Here is a 24,218-nt window from a genome sequence, read left to right as displayed (position 1 = left end):
GACCTTCTGACAAGCTAAGTTAATGGGGAAGGCAGATTCACCTAACCATGTTACTAACTGAACAACTGCAGTGATACACTTAACAACTGTGCCAAGACAGGTCTAAAATGGGGCAAAACTCATCTGGCAACTGTCTCACTTAATAACATAAATGTGGGGCTCAATTGTGGTCATAAGTTGATGGCTACCTATATAGGAGGCAAATCTATATGTAAGACTAGAGTGCAATTAAGTACAAAAGATTTATATTTGGCTTGGTTTCCCTATGCGCAAATAAAGACCCAAATTGAAAAAGATGGAGTAAAAATCAATCTGAAATAGAATTATGCAAAGTGACAAACATGTAATAGCAGGAATATAGATACTGTGATTAAAATAGGATACAGAAGCTGAATGAGTTAAAGAATACATTTAATGAATACTAAATGCAGTATTGGCATGAATATTTTGAATATTCATTTAAATATTAAATTTATTCTGTACATTAAATTGAGAGAAAATATTTAATAAAATTGTACCTGTGAAACTGTGAAAAATATATAAAAGCATTTCAAGTAAATATTTTTTTTGTAAATAAAGTTTATTGTTTTTTGTTACACATTTTAAATTATTTTTATAAACAAAGTTTTGTCCGGGTTTTCCCCCTTTTACATTCTCTCATATACATAATTCATTTTACATCATATTACCATTCCCAATTTCAGCTATATTATTTTCTTCCCATATTTCCATCTTAAACTTAATTTTTTCTTAACACATAAAATATATCATTTTTGCCCCTTCTGAAGTAAACCAAATCTATCATTTCATTTTCCATGCGTCATTCTATTTTCTATAGGTAGCATATATCTTCAAATTCAATTTTTATATAATAATCATTTTACTTAATTATCCAGTTAACAATATTAATATAATTCCCTCACATTTTATTAACTACATATCATTAACAGTGTTAACATATTTCATTTTATTCTACTAATATATCCCTTCTTTTTCTAACAATTTTCTCTTAGTTCATCTTATTCTCTTTAATATTCCATTTTTCATCAATGTTCTGGTTGCTCTTTTATCTCATGTTCTTAGATTCCCTTTTTTTTCTTTTAAAATGTATTATATCATTTCTTCTGAATCTTTTCTATCCCTCTTCGATAGATTGTTTTGAGTAACCCTTCCCAGGATTTCTCTTTTTCATTTCCCACTATTGCTCTCTTTGTTTTTGAATTGTTCCTTTTTTGGATACCATTTCCCTTGTTTCCTCTCTGCTCTTTCTGTGTCTCGTAAATCTCGATAAAGTTGTCTAACTGGTTTTTATTTTCAGCATTTCTTTCTGCAATATTAGTTCTTTGCTTCTCATTTGTGTTCCTCATTTTGTCAGTTCCTCTCCTACTTCCTGCTCTATGTTTTTCAATGGTTTTTGTGGTTCTTTAATACATTTTAATGTTGCACATGCAACGTTTAACATTGCAAGTAGTTCTTCATACATCCCTGGATACATCCCAACTCCATGTTCAAATTTAACAAACTTTTAACACCTTTATATTTTACCACAATTAATTAAGTCCCTATTCTTGTTTTCAATTTTTCCAGCTTTAATATCTGGTCCCAAAGTAGCATAGTTAGGGTGACCAGACGTACCGATTTCAGCATGACAAGCACGCTTTATAACAATTTTTCCTGTGTCCCTCCGCCTTTTAAAAAAGTCCCGATTTTCTGGCTTCATGTTGAAAGCCCAGTGGATTTGCCTAAGAAATCCTAACCGGGGCAAGACAAAAGACACCTTGTCTAATCCCTCTCTCTCTCTGTCTCAGTACTTTCATTGAAGATATTAAAACATTAAAGCAACAAAACGGACCTCCCCCCCCGTCGCGTTTACCTCATTTTATAAGAAAAAAATGATCTAGTACCATAGAACTGCAGGAAATGGCTAGAGAGGTCGCCAGTGTTACTTCCTGGATTTTCCGGAGGGGAGGGGCACAGAGGTTGGAGGACTCTCCAAAATGGTGGGAAAGTTTAAATATTGACGGAGTTTCTGCCTGCTGGTAAGTGTGCTGGGTTTTTTTCTTTTATTTTTTAATGCATTTTAAAATAATGTAGGTTTTTAAAAATGTGCAGCTGCTGTTTTTTTTATTCAAAACAATATGTGATGTGCCATGGAAAAATCATTAAAAAAAAAAACTGAAAGAACAAAAGGGTTTTTTTAGGGTATTTTCCTGATCAAAACTATAATTGTTTCTGCATGACACTTTTAATCACAAATAGCCAACTACACTTCATTCTAAATAGTTTTATTCCCTTTATTGTATGTGATTACTCAAGTCCAAAAACTGAGTTAATTGGATAAACTCAGCTCCACAATTTACTAAATATACAGTTACAGGAATTTCATGTATAGTATGCTGTCTCTTAGGGTTTATTGAACATAGGAGAATAATATGAGAGGGATTTGATGTAAAATAAGCTCTTTTAATGAATTCAAAATCAACGCAGCAGACAAGACATGGGAGTGAACATAATACACACTTTAACAATATTTTTTTTTCTTTTAGCCATCAAATACTGCAGCAAGTGTGTCAATAATAATAGCAAGACAAGCATAGGATTTTCCAGCCAGGTTAATTTTACTTTTTATGGTTTTGATGTTGTATTTAATTTTATTTGTATTAGAAACTTATGAAACTTATGTGCAACATTTTGAGGTGATATAGAGTATGTAAAGGCATGAATACAGTAGAACCTCTGGTCACAACCATAATTCGTTCCATAACATTGGTCACAAACTGATTTGGTCATGAATCAAACCTAATTTTAGAAATTTGGCGCTTACAAAAAAAATGGTGCAGAAGGGGAAATCAGCAGCTGGGGGGGGGGGAGGGGGGAGAATGTGAATATTTTGGTCAGAAGCATTGGTGACCAGAGGTTCTACTGTATAACATCTTCACTTAAGACTTAAGGTTCACTTAAGATAAAACATCTTCACTTAAGATTCACTTAAGAACTGTGGCAAGAAATATGGTCACCTTAAGCATAGTCCACTTCAAAAGTTTTTTTTTTTACTTTCTTCCTCAGCTGTGGCAAAACAAAGTCAAACTATAGGTCAGTTTCGTCGCTGGGTTTTGTTTTAAGATGTTGCTGTACTTTCTTTCTTCCAGTAGATGGCTTTTATGATCCCACAATACAATCAATCAATAAATTGTCGAAATATCCTGAAACCAAAAACTTTAAATCCATACAGAGACTTTATCCTGATTTCTCCAAATCTTTCCCTTTTGTTATTTTAAACTTCTCCAATTCCAATTATATTAGCCAAAACCTTCTTGGACAGTTACCGTTCCCCCCCTCCCTTCGTATTCTGAGTATTAATTAGCCATTGCTTTTAAACTCTGGATAATTTTTTTAAGCTCCAAATTTAAATTTCTTTACCCTGGGGTTGGCCAGCCTTTCTTCCAGTCCCAACACTTTGTCTAAACATTGCTCCTGCTCCAAACTTGGTCCGGTTGCCCAGGCTCCAGAGCGGTCATTGAAAGATGGCCACCACCATCAATCTGAGGAGCTTGTTTCCGACCTGCCGAGGAGCTTGCCTTGCTCCTCATGGTCATTTGAAACGCATCTCCTTCTTCACCATCCCTTCAGGACGGCTCTGGTCCAACGACCTCCCGATGATAGTTTGCCTGCTGGGTTTTTCATGAGGCTCCACGGAGCTTGCTATTTTCCCAGCCGTTCTCGCTGTGATGCTTCTGGTTTCAGCCATTTCAAGTAAATGTTAGAATTGTGGAAAAGAGGATTATTACCATATGTGGCAGACTTTTGAAGTGCTCCCCCCCCCAATTTTTGATTGGTGATCCACAAGACATTGGTGAAAACGACAGCAATCACCTTTCAGATGAAACCAGAACTTTACTTTTAAGCATTTTTGGACAAACACTTTTATTGTTGTACATAAACCCTGTGGCAAGATTATTATATGTACATAAAGGGAAAAAGAAACTGCAAATGTTGAAGGTTAGCTATCCAAGTCTTGGCAGATGTGGAAAAACAAAGATGACTAATGAGAAAGAAATTTTCAGAGGTTTTTCTCAAAGTTTGTTTATGGATTAAAGTAGATAAAATAAAGTAGATAAAATAATGGAATGATACAGGGTTTTATAGGGTTAAATAAGGGGAGATAATGGAAAATTTAAATAGTGTTTAGAATGGTATAAAATTAATAAATAATGATTAATGAGCTGTGAGGAAAGAGAAATGTGGAAGTACACTATATATTTTTAAGTTAGGTATTGAGTTTGGAATTTACACATTTGTTTCTATACATGTTTATGTATTGCATTTTTATGTTTATTTTATATGTAGAATTTCAGTGAAATTTAAACAAAAACAAGAAAAATATGTTCCAAAATCCAGCCTTATGGTATTTTTCATTTGATGTTTAAAAAAGACTGTGAAAATGCACACACTATGAAAAGCAACATGTGTGATTTGAGCTGAAAAGGATAGCTATAGGCTTTTTATCTAAATAAAATAAAACAGTGTTTATCATACATTTGTTCTACATATATGAGGTATCCTGCCTTAGAGATATTAGGAGGTAATCCATGGATTTATTTATTTGGTACCTTATTTGTCCCCAGATCAAATTAATCTGAGTATATAAACAAGGATCAGGCAGGCTGGCAAAAGCTGAAATAGTACTGCTAGCAGGAAGGTGAAAGACTGTGATAAGGCGAAGCAACCTTTGGCAGGCAATAGAGTAGAGTAAGGAGAAGCAGGCATCCTGATAGGAAGATCAGGACCTAACTGGAAGAACAGGAAGTGATGTACTTGCTCATCTGGTGGATGATTATAGCCAACTGAACACGGTGTCTGTCTAGGCAGAGAAAGATTGGTAGAAATGGTACTAAAATAGTAACTTGAGTGGGTGGCTAAATCTTATCTATACCCTTGAAAAAGTAAAGTGAACTGGCCAAGTTCCATCAAGAGCTCTCTATCCATTTTCCTCCTTTAGAAAGGCTCTTCATCTCCATTCGACCTTTGGCAATCTGCTTTTCTTATTTATGTCATTAATCCTGGAAATGTAAACACTCACACCGAAACCCACATGTAACCTGAGATGGAGTTTTTCTTCGCAACACAACACATTTTAAACTCTCCTCTTTATTTCATCCAGTGAGTGCTACATTATTTAGAGGGCTTCTTTTTCTATAAAGCACGAAAGACAAACAACTTCAGAAATGATGACCATATTACATATTGTTCTTTTCTTTGTCACAGTAACAAAATGGAAATGACCCACAGCATGGCTGGAGCCATGGTTTCCAAATGACGTTGTAGAGAGACAGCTGTGGTGGGACAGGAGTGAGAGTTTTGCGATGCTCTTCTACAGCTTTGTTCATTCTCTCAAGAATTGTGTGAAATTGTGGTTCACTATCTGCTGACAGAGGCTTGGCTTCTGAAGGGTCTTTTGAGAGATGGAACAGTAGAGGGGGATCATGATGGGTGACCCCTTCTCCAGAACATGGACAGTACTTACTGACATAACAGGCTCCAGATCTTTCAGGTTGGAAAACAGGGCTCACATAATGGGCTTTCCACACATTTCCGCCTGATGGGAAACAATCTGATTTATTAAAATGGAAGCAAACTATGAACAAGTTTTAAAGAGTCTAGTTTCCTGCAATAGAACTGTTTTAATTCTACATTGGCAGTTGAGACAAGCAATCTTGTTATGTTGCCTATCAGCTGCATTCTCTTTTAAGAAAGAAATATGCTACTGTTCCTGTTAGATAGCAATAGCAGTAGCAATAGCAATAGCAGTTAGACTTATATACCGCTTCATAGGGCTTTCAGCCCTCTCTAAGCGGTTTACAGAGTCAGCATATTGCCCCCAACAATATGGGTCCTCATTTTACCCACCTCGGAAGGATGGAAGGCTGAGTCAACCCTGGTGAACGGATGAGATAGGATTCAGGCTCAGTGACAACAACAGCTCTTTATTCAGCAAACTATGTACAGATCCAGCGCTGGCCTCTCTGAGAGATGGCTCAGCCAATCAGCTTGAGTATTTTCCCTCCGAAATGGAGGACTTTGGTGGATCCTATTGCTCTGGTCTCAATATCTAACAGTTCCATTCCTTTATTTTTTTTAATACATTAAAGAGGCAGTGCATTTGCTTATAATTTAGCTTCACCTCTCTATTGTTCCCTACCCATATTACTTACAGATTTTTTCTCTGTGATTTTTTATATTTCTTTATGATATAACTGCACTACAATCAAAGGCTATGTCAATGTCATGTTAATTCTTACAGAATAATACAATTTTCTGAATTGTAAATTCAATTGCAATTTTAAATCAATTATGATATCAAAATTAATCCTGCCCATGTTTTAAGACTTAGAGCTAAAATTAGCCTTTTGAAATTAATTATGCTTGGTATAACTTTTGGTGCCAGTAGTGGTGTAGTTTAAGGGCATCCCTACATTTGGAAAGGGGTAAAATTGGAAGGATACATTTTGTTCCAATTGAGAAAAGTCAAATTAAAATGCAAATCATATCAGTTTTGAGTCATTTCAACACATAATCCGGCACGATGAAACCCAATAAGCTTTTAAGGAAACAGTGCTTTTCCAGGAAAATTAGGTTTTGTTTGAAGGAACCCTGGACACTTACTCTCCTTCTCGTACCACCGCACTGCATGTAAGTATATTCCACAGTAATGAAACATAAATTCGTGCTCTGAATGATGAACCAATCCTTGCAACAAAGGCATCAAATTCCGGCCATCAATTACCCTAAAAGGACACAGAGTTTCAGCAGATGTATTTGGAGTAATTCAGAGCCTTGCATTAATAGTCCAACAACTGAACATTTATTAATGCACTGCATTAATATAGCTGCTACATCTGCTATATATAAATACAGTCCAAATCACTTGAAATTCCAAATTCTTGTACATGTGAATTTTTGTAATATATGCAGAATTCTACAGGCAGAAAAGATTCTTTATTTACTTCTATAGTTTCTAAAAATTATTATGATAGACCTGCAGTGTTCATTAAAGTGAACTGGAATTTCTGGTTGGGATGATGTTCTGAGTACAAAATACTAACCTCATCGAGCACTAGGGAACAGACTTTGTATGCTATCTTAATTCATTAGTTCTTACAAGAGGAGTGGAAGAGACTTTATAGCAAAAGAACATCATTTCCTAAGTTCTCCTATGTCAGTGATGTGTAACCTTTTTCTAAAGGTATACCAAAACTGTGTGTGTCCGTGCTATCTCGTACAAGTGCCTAGCCACCTGCGAGCAATCCCCACATGGGAGGAGGGATTTTTATCCTCCCCAGGCTCCGGAGGCTTTCCTGAAGCCTGGGGAGGGTGAAAACAGCCTCCCCCGGCTCTCCAGAAGGTTGAAAATCAGCTGGCTGGTGTGCGCATGTTTGCCGGAGCTGAGGGCTGCCGAAGGCTGCCGAAAGCTGCTGTGGAGGCAGATATGGCTCTGTGTGCTACCTGTAGCAAATGTGTCATAGGTTCGCCATCACAGTCCTATGTTATATTAAACAAGGCAGAACAGTTCTTCCTCACCCTAATGAATTTATTAATCTGTTTTTATTGTTTGCTTTAAACATATCAACTAAAAGGCTATTTTTGGATTCTTTTCTTCCTTAGATGGGAATATTCATAAACTGTCAGAACTGTGAGATAAAATGTTTGTTTTTTAAAAAAAATTCCTGAAAAAGACACTTCTGGATGTCTGGATTGCCGCCAATAAGACTCCATATTCATGTTCATGAAATCATGAGGAGTCAACCATATTTTTAATGAGATCTTTATATGAGAACAAGAATACTCAGTTTTCTCTCAAACACCTCCAAAATATTCTTCTTCCATTATATTGCTACAGGTTCATACCTGTAGCAATATGTTGGTAAAACTTTCTACTAGTGTACTGGGATTATTTTGAACACTGTAAGTGCTATTCCATGGGAAGAATAGCAATTCAGCAATATCAAAAAACTTCCCATCCATTCACCCAGCCATCTGGACTTGTGTTCCTAAATACAGAACAAATACATTCTGCTTATATTACTTTTGATCATGCAACTATCTTACTTCATTTCTGAACATTTATGAAAAATACATTTACTCTTTAATTTGAAACCTCCCAAGTTTTCCCATTGCTTCATCCATCTTTTTTTTCCCTTTTAAAATAAAATCAGCATAGTTGAAGAATGGAAGGAACAGATTGAAATATTCTGAAAGTCAGTAAATCAGAATCATAGCAGGCTTGTACCACTAAGTACTTTTCACTACTTTTGGGGATCACCAGGTTTAAGGTATTAAGTCCTGTAGCATCCATACCTGTCTTGTGGCACTGTTTCACCAGCCAATTGAACCAATGTGGGAAAGATGTCCATTAAGCTTGTTGGTACAGCAATCTCTTTGCCCTCTGGCAGCACTCCTGTCCATCTAAATAATCCTGGAACACGGATTCCTCCTTCCCAACCTCCCATGGCTTTTCCACCTTAAAATAACATACAAAACATTTCATATTTTCTTTCTCTCTCTCTCTCTCTCTCTCTCTCCCTTCCTTCCTTCCTTCCCTCTCTCTCTCTCTCCCCCCCCTCTATCTCTCTCTCTCTTTTCTCTCCTCCATCTCTGACATTATGGAAAGAACTAGCTCTCTGGAGAAGACTCTAAATGCTGGAAAAGATGAAAGAGAACAGAATGACCAGCAGCATAGACACGGTATGCTGTCCAGAGTCTCTTCCTGTGAGATGGGTGGCTATGTAAATTTGATAAATGAATAAAGACAATAGTAAGGAGTGGAATAGAGGAGCTATTAGAATAGACGACAAACAGATTTTAGGGAGAAATGTGGTTGCTAAGAGTTGACAACAACTTGAGGGTTCTCCTCCTCCCCTTCATTTTCTCCCCTCTTACAGGCCTCTTTTCTTAGTCTTGCAGTTGCTGCTGATTTCTTCATAAGTGTGTGTTTGTGAAAAGTTTTGCAAACACAGAGAATTTTCAGGCAGAACTCAGTGCTTCTAACACTTTTATCTTAGTTAGATTGTGGGGTTAAAAGTCTTATAAACAATAGAACATCATTTAGGACATCAGATTCCTAGAGCAAAAATCCATGGACAATTATTTAGATTGTCAACTAAAAGAAACAAATAGAAAAATGAAAATACATTATTTATTTATTTAAATGAATATCTTACTATCTATCTTAAAGCAACTCTGGGCAGCTCACAACAATCATAAAACCAATAAATAAAACAATACAAATAATAAAATAAGCAAATATTCTGAGTGATAATTATTCCCTTTGGGATGCCCCAAGCAACCCCCATGCCATACTGTTCTCATTGCACTCATACAATCCCAGCACCCCAGTAAAAGTCTAGGTCTTAAAGGGCCTTCAAAAAGGCTAGAAGGGAGGAGATCTTTTGAATTGCTGGTGGGACCTGAGCAAGCCCACCTTATCTGATCTAGTGGGGTGGTAGATATTCTTAGGGAGAAATAGTCTCACAAATGATGAGTAAGTCAAGCAAATGGTCAGGATGGCATTCATAAGCACATTGATATATACATATAACAGTACTTATTAATGCTTTGTTTTTTCCCAGGGGACTTATAATCATCAGGTCTTGCAAAATAAATCTTTCCAGGATATCAACAGCAACAGTATTAATTCAGATGGATCTATGTGGGACTTCATAAAGTTATTATTACAGCTCTTTCTTCAAGCATAAATGCTTTGGTCCACATTCCATCCTAACTACCCAATAAAAAAGGATAGTAAAAGGAGAAAATTAAAGAAAACCAAGAGATTTAACAGTCATATTTTCATCCTGTAGATTGTGCAACAAACTCTGTTAAGACTTGCCTTTTCCATAGATAAGTTCATATTTTCTATTAAATTGCTAATTTCTTTCATTCTAGCAAGTTGCATGAATTAAACTCCTATTTTGCATCTTATGATTGCAGATGCATGCTTCATTGATCTACTAGATTTTGCTTAACCCAAATTTCAATGTTTCATATTTAAACTATATTTCAAATAGCATATCATGGCTTTGAAAATGCAAAATGGATCCAGCTGTTCTTAATAACTATCGCCCAGTCTCCAACCTTCCCTTCCTTGGGAAGGTTGTTGAGAAGGTGGTGGCCTTCCAGCTCCAACGGTCCTTGGAGGAAGCAAACTATCTCAACCCCTTCCAGTCAGGCTTCAGACCCGGTTACAGCACAGAAACCGCTTTGGTCGCATTGACCGATGATCTCTGGAGAGCCAGAGATGGAGGACATTCCTCCATCCTGGTCCTCCTTGACCTCTCAGCGGCTTTCGATACCATCGACCATGGTATCCTTCTGCGACGACTGCGGGAGGTGGGAGTGGGAGGCACCGTGTTGCGGTGGTTCTCCTCCTACCTCTCGGACAGGTCGCAGTCGGTGTTAGTGGGGGGGCAGAGATCGTCCCCTAGGCCCCTAACATATGGGGTGCCTCAGGGCTCGGTCTTATCCCCCCTACTATTCAACATCTACATGAAACCGCTGGGAGAGATCATCCGCAGGCACGGGATCAGATACCATCAATATGCGGACGATACCCAGTTGTATCTGTCCGCCCCGTGCCAACTCAATGAAGCGGCAGACGTGATGAACCGAGGCCTTGAGGCCGTTATGGACTGGATGAGGGTTAACAAGCTTGTGCTCAACCCAGAAAAGACCGAGTGGCTGTTGTGCTTCCCTCCCAAAGATTCGACCAATATTCCATCACTCAGGCTGGTGGGTCAAATTTTATACCCCTCAGAGAGGGTTCGCAACTTGGGAGTCCACCTGGATCCACAGCTATCGTTTGACCACCACCTGACGGCTGTGACCAGGGGGGCATTCGCCCAGGTTCGCCTGGTGCGCCAGTTGCGACCCTACCTGAATCGGGAGGCTCTCACAACAGTCACTCGGGCCCTTGTGACCTCTAGGCTGGAATACTGCAATGTGCTCTACATGGGGCTGCCCTTGAAGAGCATCCGGCGACTTCAGCTAGTACAGAACGCGGCCGCACGAGCGATTGTGGGTGCACCTCGGTTCACCCACATAACACCTATCCTCCGCGAGCTGCGCTGGCTACCTGTCAATCTCCGGATGCGCTTCAAGGTGCTATTAGTCACCCATAAAGCCCTGCATGGTAGTGGATCTGGATACTTGAGAGACCGCCTTCTGCCAATTACCTCCCTGCGACCAATTAGATCTCATAGATTGGGCCTCCTCCGTATTCCATCGGCCAGCCAGTGCCGGCTGGCAACTACAAGGAGGAGGGCCTTCTCAGTAGTAGCCACGACCCTTTGGAACGAGCTCCCCGTGGAGATTCGTACCCTCACCACCGTCCAGGCCTTTCGCACAGCCCTTAAGAACTGGCTAGCCCGTCAGGCCTGGGGACAAGGATAGCCGCCCCTCCCGAATGATGAATGTATGTTGCTTATTACTTTTATTATATGTGTCTACGTCATTGTTTGTTTTCCCCCTTCCTGATTTTATGTGAGCCGCCCTGAGTCCCCTCAGGGAAAAGGGCGGCCTACAAATGTTAATAAACATCTAAACATCTAAACATCTAAACAAAACAATTTTTTTAAAGAAACATATGAGGGTTACTCTCACCTTTGTATATACCATTCCAACCACCTCGTTGACTATTTTCTTCCCAAGCCTCTATGTGTCCACCATGGTCAGAAGCAAAATATGTCAGAGTACTGTTTTTCAAATTTTCTTTATCAAGAGTATCCAAAATTTTTCCTGCAAAGAGAACATCACTTATGTATCACTAACTTTAAGTCAGGCAAAATTCTACTATACATCTATTTTTGGTGATCTTGATTAGTTTATGCATGATGCTAATATTGTTACATTGTTTCATTAAATTAAAAACCAAATTTTCATAACATAATCCCAAGAATTGTGCAGACAAGATAGCCTAAGGGCATGTTTTTACTCCTAGATTCTTTAAAAGACCCACAGTTCAGACTATGAATTCTGTTTCTTTCCAACAATCACTTGCTCCATACTATTTATCCATACCTTTATTTGTAATTTTAGAAGGCATATTTGACATGGAACAATAAATTGAGGCTAGCATAATCCCTGGCAATGTCTATTTAGATACTCATGTCAACAGACAGAGAGCCGAGGTGGCGCAGTGGTTAGGGTGCAGTAATACAGGCCACTTCAGCTGACTGTTATCTGCAGTTCAGCGGTTCAAATCTCACCGGCTCAAGGTTGACTCAGCCTTCCATCCTTCCGAGGTGGGTGAAATGAGGACCCAGACTGTGGGGGCGATATGCTGACTCTGTAAACCGCTTAGAGAGGGCTGAAAGCCCTATGAAGCGGTATATAAGTCTAACTGCTATTGCTATTTTGTCTGATATTTCAATCAAATTGCTATATTAATGTTTTTAGTTTTAATCCTGGGATGTTGCAACGAATTGCAAGTTGAGGTTTTCAAAGAAGATGCCAGAAAATGAACACCTTTGTTCCTGCAAATTAGGAGCTATTGAAACAAAAGTTCCTGTACATCTTTACCATCAATCATACCATGAACTATGATAGAAACTTAGTATACTTTTCTTAACTCATGTTTCAACTTGTATTGATTCTTCTTACTTTACCTAATCTCATAATGAATTAGAATATTATACATTCTTATGAGTAACAGCTGGCAATATTTTTATTGTTTCAGGACTCTTGCCAGGAACATTTTGATTTAATTCTAATTTTATTTACCTTTGTCACCTTATTTTACTTTTAATTCTATTTTATCACATTAGCTCATTTTATCTCATTAATTTAATTTCATTAATTTTTATCTGCTTTGTGACACTAGTTTTATTTCAATAACTGAGAGAAAGTAAATTGATTCTATGTAGGTCCCTTACATTTTCCACACATTTTCCACACTTACAGCAACTGCAGCATCCCCGTGGTCACATGATCAAAGTCTAGACACTTAGCAACTAATTCATATTTATGATGGTTGTGGGGTCACAACACTTTTGCAACTTTCTGACAAGCAAAGTCAGTGGGGAAGCCAGATTCACTTAACAATTGTAGAGATTCACTTCATAACTGTGGCAAGAAAGGTCATAAAATGGGGCAAAATTCACTTAACAAATGTTTCAGCAACAGGAATTTTGGACTCAATGGTGATCGTAAGTCGAGGATTACCTGTAGGCATGTATAAGATCTTAATGCATCCCTACTAACAATATTCATCTCTCCCCCAGAGTGTCCTTGCTGATCACATTTAACATACTGTAAGTTTTTACATAAATATTATATAATTTTTATTCTTCATAATAATATTTGAATGATTTAATTGCTTTGTTTATTAATCAAAGTTACACATATAGACACACCACTTCGAAGTATTTTTGATATACCGGTATATGACAGCCTAGAAATAAAACCAATAATATAACTAAGATGTACCTACCCACCATCCAGTCCATCTCTTCTACATTATCACCATATAATCCATGATTGCTCTTGCCAATGAAATTTTCTGTAGTAACCAGAGGAGTATGAACATGCAAGAAAGAAACCAAGAGGAGGAATGGACCTTGTTTGTTTCTAAAAAAATAAGAAAATTTTGCCTGTAATAATTATTCATGAAATTATTATTTGGGGATGGGCAATTAATATTTTGCAAAATAATTGTACTCTTAGTACTTGATGCTTTGAACCAAACCACCAATAACACTGTGTTCTCATTTATAAAAGTTCAACATGCTTCCTTGTTTCTGTAATATTTCAAGAAAGCTTGCTTTATAAGGGGCATAGTATCTATACTATAGTCCTCAGCTTAGATTCACACAGCCCTTGGTTGATTTTCAAAATATCTTTACAATTAATTAGTCCATATTTAGCTGAGAGCTAATGTTAATTTTCTTGATGCTTCAGAAAAACAGAGAAAAAGCTGTTAAAAGTAGCTATCGGTGACCAACCTAATTTTTGTTTCAATTTCACTTATCGTTGTACAGCATCCAATAGGTTACCCCTAAAAGAATGACAATTTCATTAATAAGAGCAATAAGTTACTTGTAACTTATGAATGCAAGGATTACAGAGGTAGATTATGTATAGAACAATAATGGCTATTATTGAATCTTTGCATAAATCTATCTGTCATCTATCTATCTATCTATCTATCTATCTATCTATCTATCTATCTATCTATCTATCTATCATCTATCTATCTATCTATCTATCTATCTATCTATCTATCATCCTATCATTCATCCATGCAATCTATATCTATATAATATCTACATCTAGATGGGATATCCAACATATAGATAAAGCAAATAATCAATTGTAATGCTCTTCTTCTTTTTATTAATATTTTTCCTTGTTCTGAATTATTAAATTAAAAAAATAAAGTTTTTCCAGAAAAAATAGCATACCTTTTAATAAAGGAAAGGGCTTCTTTCAGCATAAGAGGTGCAGCTGTTTCTATTTTCATTGGCTGCTGTATAATGTCATAGTTTCTCATTATAATACACTCCCAATATCTCAAAAAGCCATATCTTGAGTACCAGAAAATAAAGAAGAATAAGTCAAACAAAGCCAAACAGAAAATGGCTTTCCAACTGAGAGAAACAAGATGAGTTAATTTTGCTACTACATAGGTCAGTAGAGCAAGGGTAATTATTTGAGTATAAAGCCAGAGTTTCTTTTGCAGTGCCGGATCCAACTCAGAGGTTTGCGAGATTTGGCAGTCATTTATTAGTGAAAGTGGTACCCCATAAAAATAATCAAATCCATGATTTAATGGATGATGGCAGTAGTCGTTACGAGTTTCACAATTCAAACCTTGATGCCATTTTCCTGAAATACATAATGAAAAAACAAGACAAAACAAAAAAGAAGCAAAGGAGACAGGAATATCAGTAACTGATAGCAAAGACCGGCTTAGTTTAACAACATTGTTTTATATTTCATAATTCATTTAAACCATATATTTTTTGCATAATCAGAAGTGAAAATTAGCTACAATTTTCTTGTATATATACAATTTTTAGTGTGTGTGTGTGTGTGTGTGTGTATTCTTTATTACTTATTATGTACTCTTAAAAAGTACCAACTGCTTTACATCATTAACCCAAAAGAATGTATAACTATTAATTAAAACATAATAACCAAATTGGCCTACAGGAAAGACCAAATGAAAATTAGAAAAGAGGCATGGCATGGCAAACATCTAGCTGACTGTGGGATCAGCCATAATAATTATATAGGAATGATTAAAAATATGAAAAAAGGCATCTTTCACAGAAAACAAATGTTATTACAGATAAGGTTTGTCTAAACAAGACTTCTAACAATCTTTAATCTTTCAATTAAAATAAATTCATTTTAATCAAAACATTAAAATATTATAAGTCTTGTTTAAGATTAAACATTTTGATCTTCAAAAGAAGGAAGACATTAGACAAGAACGTATTTTCTTGGAAACCTAACATGTATTTACCAATCATAGTACATATATGATGGAATTATTATTTCTAGTACATATAAGATGGAATTGTTATTTAATTTATACGAATCATTATTCCTAACATTATCCTTTTCTATTGATGATCCATACCAAATATGGAGGTAGTCCACCAATTTCTAACAAACTGAGAAAATCTATAGGATTTGAATATTAGTAGCTCGGGTTGGTAGTTATTATATTGTTGGCTTGAGTTCTGAGCTTGGCGATTTGTTGCAAATGTTTCATCCCCATTCGAGGAGACATCTTCAGTGCACTTTGGACTGTGCTTGTCTGGGGAAGCCCTGACCTTTAAATACCTTTCTGAGTCCTGGCTTGATTTCGGGTTGTGTGATTGGCTGGCTGTAGTTACTGAAACATTTGTTCAGTATTAAGATAACATGTTGTCCTTTATCTAGAATAACCCCAATTTCTAACTTCCTCTTGACCTTTATGGAATAATTTCAGTTCAGTTCACCAACTGAAGCAAATTAATTTTACAACCGGGTATTTAGTTAATCCTAAATTGAATGCAATATTTTCTCAAATTAAAAATTAGCAAATGCTTCTTACCAAACAAGCTTGAATTAAATCTTCTGTTATGCTTGGAAACTTCAGATAAAGATATCAGTGGAAAGGACAGTTCTGATTAAAATTATCCAAAATGAAAGCCATATATGTTGCTTTTTCTTTCTAATATTTCCGGGCAAATAATATCCTTACCTATTAAACCTGTGCTGTAGCCTTGTTTCTGCAATATCTTTGCAAATGTGGTCTCATTTGGAGGAAGACCACCAGAATTAGCAACTGACTGAAGGACACGATAACCAGCGGTTTGCTCCATACCTAAATTTAAACACATACATTAAAAACAAGACAACCAGTCCATGTCTGTGGACTGTAATCTGTCAACCATCTACAGTATGTAACTTTGTTGTGGCTGTTATTTGCAAAGTTGTGTCCAACCCATCATGACCCCATGGACAACGTTTCTCCAGATGTTTCTGTCCTCTACCATCCTCTGGAGTCCATTTAAGCCTACTGCTTCAGTGACTCCATCCAGCCACCTCATTCTCTGTCATCCCTTTCTTCTTTTGCCCTCAATCTTTCCCAGAATTAGGCTCTTCCTCAGTGAGTCCTTCCTTCTCATTTGGTGGCCAAAGTATTTGAGTTTCATCTTCAGGCTCTGGCCTTCTAAAGAGCAGTCAGGGTTGATCTCCTCTAGGACTGACTGGTTTGATCGCCTTGCAGTCCTAGGGACTCGCAGGAATCTTCTCCAGCACCATAGTTCAAAGGCCTCAATTCTTTGGCATTCAGCCTTTCTTACGGTCCAACTTTCTATGCAACTAGTGACATTTTTTAAAAAATTAATCACTAAGCAGTTAATGGGAAAGGAGAAGAACAGTAAATTTATACTTCAACACCCTTCCAGATAGGCTGGGTTACATTTTTTGGAATTATAATCTAAATTCTAAAACATTGGGAAGGTGGAAAACTGTTCCGCTTTTGGAATATATGGTAGAGCTCAACCAATTATTTAGCCCAAGCTTTACTTACCACAAAACATTAATATTCCATATAAAAATCATTTTCCACTATTATGTCTAATAGTTTCCACTTGATACTTAAATATGATAACAAACCTGATCGGATTGCATATCTTCCAGTTAAGAAAGCAGTTCTGCTTGGTGTGCAAAGGGAAGCTGCAGCAACATGCTGAATAAGTTTTATCCCTTCTTTTGCTAACCGATCAATATTAGGAGTCCTAAGAAAGATGTCAATACATGTTTCATTGTAATATTTTGGTGGGGGATGAACAGCAAACAATTAACCATTGTAAAACAGAGCATTCTTGCCTGTGTCAAAATTCACTTAAATCTAGAAACATACATGTATGAAAGTGTTTGTTGGACCATTCTTCTAGCAAAGGGAGAACTTGGATCATGGAGGTGAAACAGAGAGAAACATTCCATACAACAGAAAAAGCCAATTATAATTATACACCTTCGGAAGCAGTGGCTAATATTTGGTGATCTTTGGATATGAAGGCAGTGCAGACAGATACCATATAAGAAACCCCTGAAGGATCTGAAACACTGCACAGCTGTTTCAATAGCTGTTTCTATTATCATCATGGGATAAAAGCTGGCCAGCTCCAATTAATAATTTAATTAACTATTAAAATTTAGAGGGGAAAAACACATTTTTTAAATCTTGGAAATACCTATAATAGTCTTATAATAAGTATTACTGGGCATATAACTTTAAAAATACTTTCTTATATATCTATTCTTAGATTATAGATAATACATTATCAGTATTATCTACTCATCTGCTGTGTATAAGAAAGGGCATGATTATTCAATGATCTTTTTTCCAATTATGTGTTATGTTCCTACAAACTTTCCAAATATTTCCTGCGCTTGGATCTATGAAATAAACAAATGAATAAAATAGAGCACTGATATGAAATACTTTACCTCACTGTAGTATTTCCATAGCAGCCTAGATCTCCAATGCCAAAATCATCAGCTAATAAGATGACAACATTGGGCTTATAGCTGCTCGAAGCATCCAATCCACTTGGCTTCAGCACCAAGCAGAAAATTAGAACTAAAACTGGGTATTTCCTAAAAACAGGACAGAACAGTAAGACATTTTAGCAAGATCTCAAGGAAGGCTGTTCTTCCTACACATTAACATTCATAGATAGCAATAGCAATAGCAGTTAGACTTATATACCGCTTCATAGGGCTTTCAGCCCTCTCTAAGCGGTTTACAGAGTCAGCATATTGCCCCCACAGTCTGGGTCCTCATTTTACCCACCTCGGAAGGATGGAAGGCTGAGTCAACCTTGAGCCGGTGAGATTTGAACCGCTGAACTGCAGATAGCAGTCAGCTGAAGTGGCCTGCAGTACTGCACTCTAACCACTGAGCCACCTCGGCTCTTTTATTTTATAGATGGCTATAAAATTGCAGAAGTCAACAATGGACTAGATTGTATGAGAGGAATATGCTGTTCTTCAGTCTCAAGGACATTAATGTGAACAGAAAGAGCCTGTTTTGTTTTGTTTTTTGCATTGCCCGAAGGTAATCAGAAGGTGTTGTCCCACATTTTCCTACTGAAATCAGAATGCATCAGATTAGAAAGCAGTGAAGCCACATCAGGCAGAACCCCCTCCATCTGAACTTAAGCATTCAAAGAATAATGCATGCTGAGTCTCAGCTGTGGATTGCTGACACAGATGTCAAGAACTTCTGACTTCACTACTAGCATGAAACAGTGCAGTTTCAAGCAGCCATTTTTCTCTGCACTTTTGCCCAAGACAGAGAGTTTTTGAAGTTTTCAATCAAATGACTTGTGTTCAATATTTTCATGATGTTTTATATTTCCATAAAGAATTCTTTTTCCTAAGCAGAATTGGCAAAGGCAGAAGCCACTGCTTGTTATTCTACTTGGTTTAAAGTAGACACAGGAAGGCAATTGAACACAAAGGTTCATGTCATCAGTTAGCAGTTAAATGGCATGACCAAAAACCCCTGATCTCAAACCACACTGATAGTAAACAACACCAGTTTGATTGGAACACAAATCATTGGCCATACCAACACCTGCCACTGCCACCTTCCCACTTGATTCATTGTTAAGATTAGGATCGATCTTTTGGATAAACAAAGTTAGGGCTTGACTTACAGCAGTCTGTTCAAAGTTATAACAGCACTGAAAAAAAGAAATTTATGACCATTTTTCACAGTTACGACTGTTGCAGCATCCCTATGGTCAATTCAGATGCTTGGCAATTGACTCATACGGTAATATTCTGAGTTGAAGTGTCCTGGGTTCATGTGATCACCTTTTGTGACTTTCTGACAATTAAAGTCAATGGGGAAGCCAGTTTCATTAAACAACCAGGTCACTAATTAACAACTGCAATGATTCACTTAACAACTGTGGCAGGAAAGGTTGTAAAAAGGGACAAATGTACTTAATAAACATCTCACTTAGCAACAGAAATTTTGGGCTCAATTATGGTCGTAAGTTAAGGACTACCTATAAGCAGCTTATTTTTAGATCAAGGACATTGTGCAGTAATAATTTCTTCTAATTAGACATGAATGCATCAAATATTTCAGAAACTCCACTTTTCTCTCTATTGCAGTTAAATATTCAAAGGTCTGAAATTACAGTCTGGGCTGTCAGGAAGCTTTGCCTGGATACAAAGTCCTTAATATTGTCATTTTTAAGAATCTCTTAACAGCCTTCTGAAGTGGTTGCAACAGCTGAACAAATGGCAGCTGCCCTGAGTAGTTACTGAATCTAGGCAGCTCAGGAGCTCTCTCTGTAATTCCTTATATGGAGGATTTTCCATATAGAGAAAACTCTGCTGCTAGTTAAGCCTCACTCTCAGTCTGCATGTCCCACTCCAGAGGCTTGCTTCTCTGTGAACACTGTTATTATTTACGTTATCATTCTTCTTAAGCCCTATGAGATCATCATCGGTTTTGTTGCTTGGTTGGTTTCTACAAGAGGTTCATTTCTTGGATGGTTTATACAAGTGGTTCATATTCTTTCTCCCCATTGTATTATTTTTTTAAAAGTGGATGCAGATACAGGTAGTTCTCAATTTATGACAATTAAGCTTAAATGTATGTTGTTAAGTGAAAACTTTGTTAAGTGAATTTTGCCCCATTTTAGAATAGAATAGAATAACAAGAGTTGGAAAGGACCTTGGAGGTCTTCTAGTCCAACCCCCTGCTTAGCCAGGAAACCCTATACCTATACCCTATATTCAGACAAATGGTTCTGCAATCTCTTCTTAACAACTTCCAGTATTAGAGATTTACAACTTCTGGATGCAAGCTGTTCCACTGATTAATTGTTCTGTCAGGAAATTTTTCCTCAGTTCTAAGTTGCTTCTCTCCTTGATTAGTTTCCACCCAATGCTTCTTGTTCTATCCTCAGGTGCCTTGGAGAATAGTTTGATTCCCTCTTCTTTGTGGCAACCCCTGAGATATTGGAACACTGCTATCATGTCTCCCCTAGTTCTTCTTTTCATTAAACTAGACATACCCAGTTCCTGCAACCGTTCTTCATATGTTTTAGTCTCCAGTCCCCTAATCATCTTTGTTGCTCTTCTCTGCACTCTTTTCTAGAGTCTCCACATCTTTTTTATGTTGTGGCAACCAAAACTGAATGCAGTATTCCAAGGACTTACCAAGGCATTATAAAGTGGTCTTAACACTTCATGTGATCTTGATTCTATCCCTCTGTTTATGCAGCCTAGAACTGTGTTGGCTTTTTTGGCAGCTGCTGCACACTGCTGGCTCATATTTAAATGGTTGTCCACTAGGACTCCAAGATCCCTCTCACAGTTACTACTATTGAGCAAGGTACCTGTGCACTTCATTTTTCTTATCTAAATGTAGAACCTTACTTTTTTCACCATTGAATTTCATTTTATTAGATAGTACCCAATGTTCAAGTCTGTCAAGATCCTTCTGAATCGTAAGCCTATCTTCTGCAGTGTTGGCTCTTCCTGCCATCTTGGTGTCATCTGCAAATTTGATGAGTTCCCCATTTATTCCCTCATCCAAATCATTGATGAAGATGTTGAAGAGTACTGGGCCTAAAACAGAGCCTTGGGGTACTCCACTGCATACTTCCCTCCATGTAGATCTCCATGAAGATTTTATGACCCTTCTCGTCATATTTGTTACGTTTATTGCTGCAGTCCTTAAATTAGTAACACAATTAAGTGACACTAGGTTCTGCTTTGACTTTGTTTGTCAGAAGGTCAGAAAAGGGGACCACATGACTCCGGGATAATGCAAGCATCCAGATGTGAACCATGTAACCATCAGGATGCTGCAATGGGCATAAGTGTGAAAAATAATCCTGTCACTTTTTTTCAGTGCCATTGTAACTTTGAAAGGTCACTAAATGAACTGTGTACGTTGAGGACTACCTCTAAAGTACTCAGTCAGTAGAGAATAAAAACTAATTATATATAATTAGGTTCTAGTGAAATAAAACAAAATGAATAATCAAGCACTTCCTAACTTAACTCTATAATCACTATGGGCAGCTTTCTTGGAATTATAGGTGTAAAAGGAGTTAATGGTGAATAATCATCCTCTTTGCTGGTTTCCATATTAATTGACACTGGATTGTCATAAATGGAAAAGTATTAGATATAATCTTCATAAAAATACAATTGTGCCAAATTACTGTACACATTTTTATTGAGACATTGGTAAATTAATAAAGAAATAATGTTTGTTTCATTTACCAGAAATGTGCACAACACTCCATGATCTCTTTCAGGAAAATCAAGTTGAAGACAAATGAGGAATCTCAGACTAGAGAAAAACAAGACACTATTAAAGAAAATCCAGATAATTGCAAATTGTATTGACATGCGATAAATATTGAATATCTTCAAAATTTGTTCACAGATGTTTGCAGTCAATAAAATTCATTTGAAAGCTAAGGTTTTTTTCTTTCTGTTTTCTTACAGATAACTTTTAATGGTAAAAGAGGGATTACGTTCTTTTACCATGCTTTTGCTCAGAAAAAACAGAGTACTTCATATTTCCTCATATGTCAATGTTTTTTCAACTTACTCAGACTTTTAGAGTGCTGCCCCTTTTTCAGATTGATGACTTACCACTGTGTTTGACAATAAAACCTATCATTCCTCATGCTGCCTGGAATGGCTAAAAGTAGACTTAAAAAGATTGATAGGCATTGCACTGAAATGTGCTGTTAATTGTAAAAGTCCTTGCTGTCCAAATCTCTATTCATAAATGTTACCAAGCTTTTAGAAGTCAGATGTCAACAATGTATGCATAAAACATGATTGCACACAAACACACACAGGCAATTCCACGTCATACCTGCCTAAATGCATAGCCTGTTAGGCACAATCCACACCAAGGTGCTTTCTTGTGATAAAAAGTGATTAAGACAAAAAAATCCAGTGCCCTCTAATTTATTGAAGGCTAAGTTAGATGTCACTAAAATCTCCAGGAAAAGTTAGAGGCACACATTGGAGAAGTTCCAGAGATATTTCAACAGATGAATGCTGCACACTTTCCTCTCTCTCTCTCTCTCTCTCTCTCTCTCTCTCTCTCTCTCTCTCTCTCTCTCTCTCTCCCTCTCTCTCACAAACACTCACATGAAGACACATTGTTTATAAAATTATATATTTTGAAATGTATATAAAATTATGAATACATGAATAATAGGGGGAAGTTGTAATGGTAGGTGGGAATGTCCTTGGATGACAGGTGGAAGAGTCGCAGACTAGACCATAACATACCAGAGGCAGTTGAGTCTATAGAAGAAATGGGGATATGGCAAATGTCTCAGAAGGGACCCGCAGCAGTGCCATCAACTGCAAAGGTGAGAGCAGGAGAAATGTACTTTCAAACACAATATTTTGTTAATGTAACGACCTACCATTCAAAGCTGACAGGGAAGTGCCTGCAGGTGAGTCACTGGACTCAGGAATGATCTACCTCAATCAGCCAGTCTGGTTAACAGTAGCTCCTGCATACAGTATGGGCAATGCATGCAACAGAATCCCCTTTGATGAAATAAAACAGACCCTCCACAGAAGTAGATGGTGTAATTTTGAGAGATGAAGTTCATCAGCAACCCAATCTACCTTTTTGCACAGCCCTATGAACTATGTAGTACACTGATGACTAAGTTAGATCTTTGTCTTATGAACAGCTCTTTTTATGGTATCTCATTTCCAAAAATGTTTGCATCAATCTAAGCATGATTTTTTTTAGATAACTTTTAGATATCAAGGCACCTTAAGGTTACATTAGTCATAAAAAAAGAAACAGTAACCCCCATTTTTAAAGAATTAAATTAGCCATTAAAACAGCAGCATTAAAAAAGCAGTTCATGCAGGCTTATCATTCATGCCCAAAGAAGCATTTTAGAAGAAACATTTTGTGCAGAGAAGCTTGTAATAGATGTTATCAAACCAGTCTATTTTAAACTCTCACACAAGTTTATTTTTCAGTGCCAGAAATAATTTGGATTTTCAAATTGCTTCTATATTTAATCCCCCCCCCCCAAAGGAGTTAATATATTACCTGGAGAAATCTCTGAAGAGATAAAGCAGCAGCAGCTACAATAGCAACTAGACAGCTTGGTTGGAGAGCAAACTTTATTCCTGCTTTTTCAAGAAAGCTGAACTACATTCACATGTGTAGCATCTTTCATCAGACTCTCTGAAAGTCAATAAGGAATTCCTCACATTAATCCCATCTGCTCATGCGTAATTGTAAGCCTTCAGGGGAGGGGGGGAGCAGCTAACGTAAGTGATGTAGGGAATTCTACAAGCGTACCTCTGCTTCCTTTCTCAACCCTGAACCCTGCTGATTACATCAGTTAACATTCGGCTGCCCATATGGAACTGATCAGAGAACAGAGATGTTTTTCAGAGTTCGGGCTCACGCGGCATAATGGCTAGTCCCCAGTCTCCAAAAAAAGGACGTCACATCCTTTAACTGAAGTCTTTCCAAAACAGGAATGAGCACAATGAGCTATTTTCAAAGCTTTTCATCTAGGAGAAATCAAAACAACTGTTATAGGAGAAACAGAAAGCTTTGCAGCATTTCAGCCAGTGGGATTTCTTACAAACATAACTATTTTTTAAAAGAATCTTTGGAATAT

The 24,218-nt window shown here is 37.1% G+C and overlaps 1 protein-coding gene across 1 annotated transcript; it reads right to left on the bottom strand.

Moving 5' to 3' along the window:
- Positions 1-5,081: 5,081 nt before the first annotated feature.
- On the bottom strand, positions 5,082-23,982 carry LOC116514852 (arylsulfatase D-like). The gene is made up of 12 exons (XM_032226640.1): positions 23,891-23,982; positions 23,636-23,773; positions 21,814-21,883; positions 18,004-18,153; positions 17,167-17,288; positions 16,247-16,369; positions 14,454-14,877; positions 13,484-13,620; positions 11,656-11,790; positions 8,356-8,518; positions 6,664-6,785; positions 5,082-5,596 (listed from the first exon to the last, which is right to left on the bottom strand). Exons 3-12 carry the CDS (start codon positions 21,834-21,836, stop codon positions 5,238-5,240), a joined length of 1,758 nt encoding a protein of 585 aa, XP_032082531.1. The 5' UTR covers positions 21,837-21,883; positions 23,636-23,773; positions 23,891-23,982; the 3' UTR covers positions 5,082-5,237.
- Positions 23,983-24,218: the final 236 nt, after the last annotated feature.

This window comes from Thamnophis elegans, chromosome 11 (genome assembly GCF_009769535.1).
Source record: "Thamnophis elegans isolate rThaEle1 chromosome 11, rThaEle1.pri, whole genome shotgun sequence".
Taxonomy (NCBI): domain Eukaryota; kingdom Metazoa; phylum Chordata; class Lepidosauria; order Squamata; family Colubridae; genus Thamnophis; species Thamnophis elegans.
This window is presented reverse-complemented; position numbering and strand designations above follow the sequence as displayed.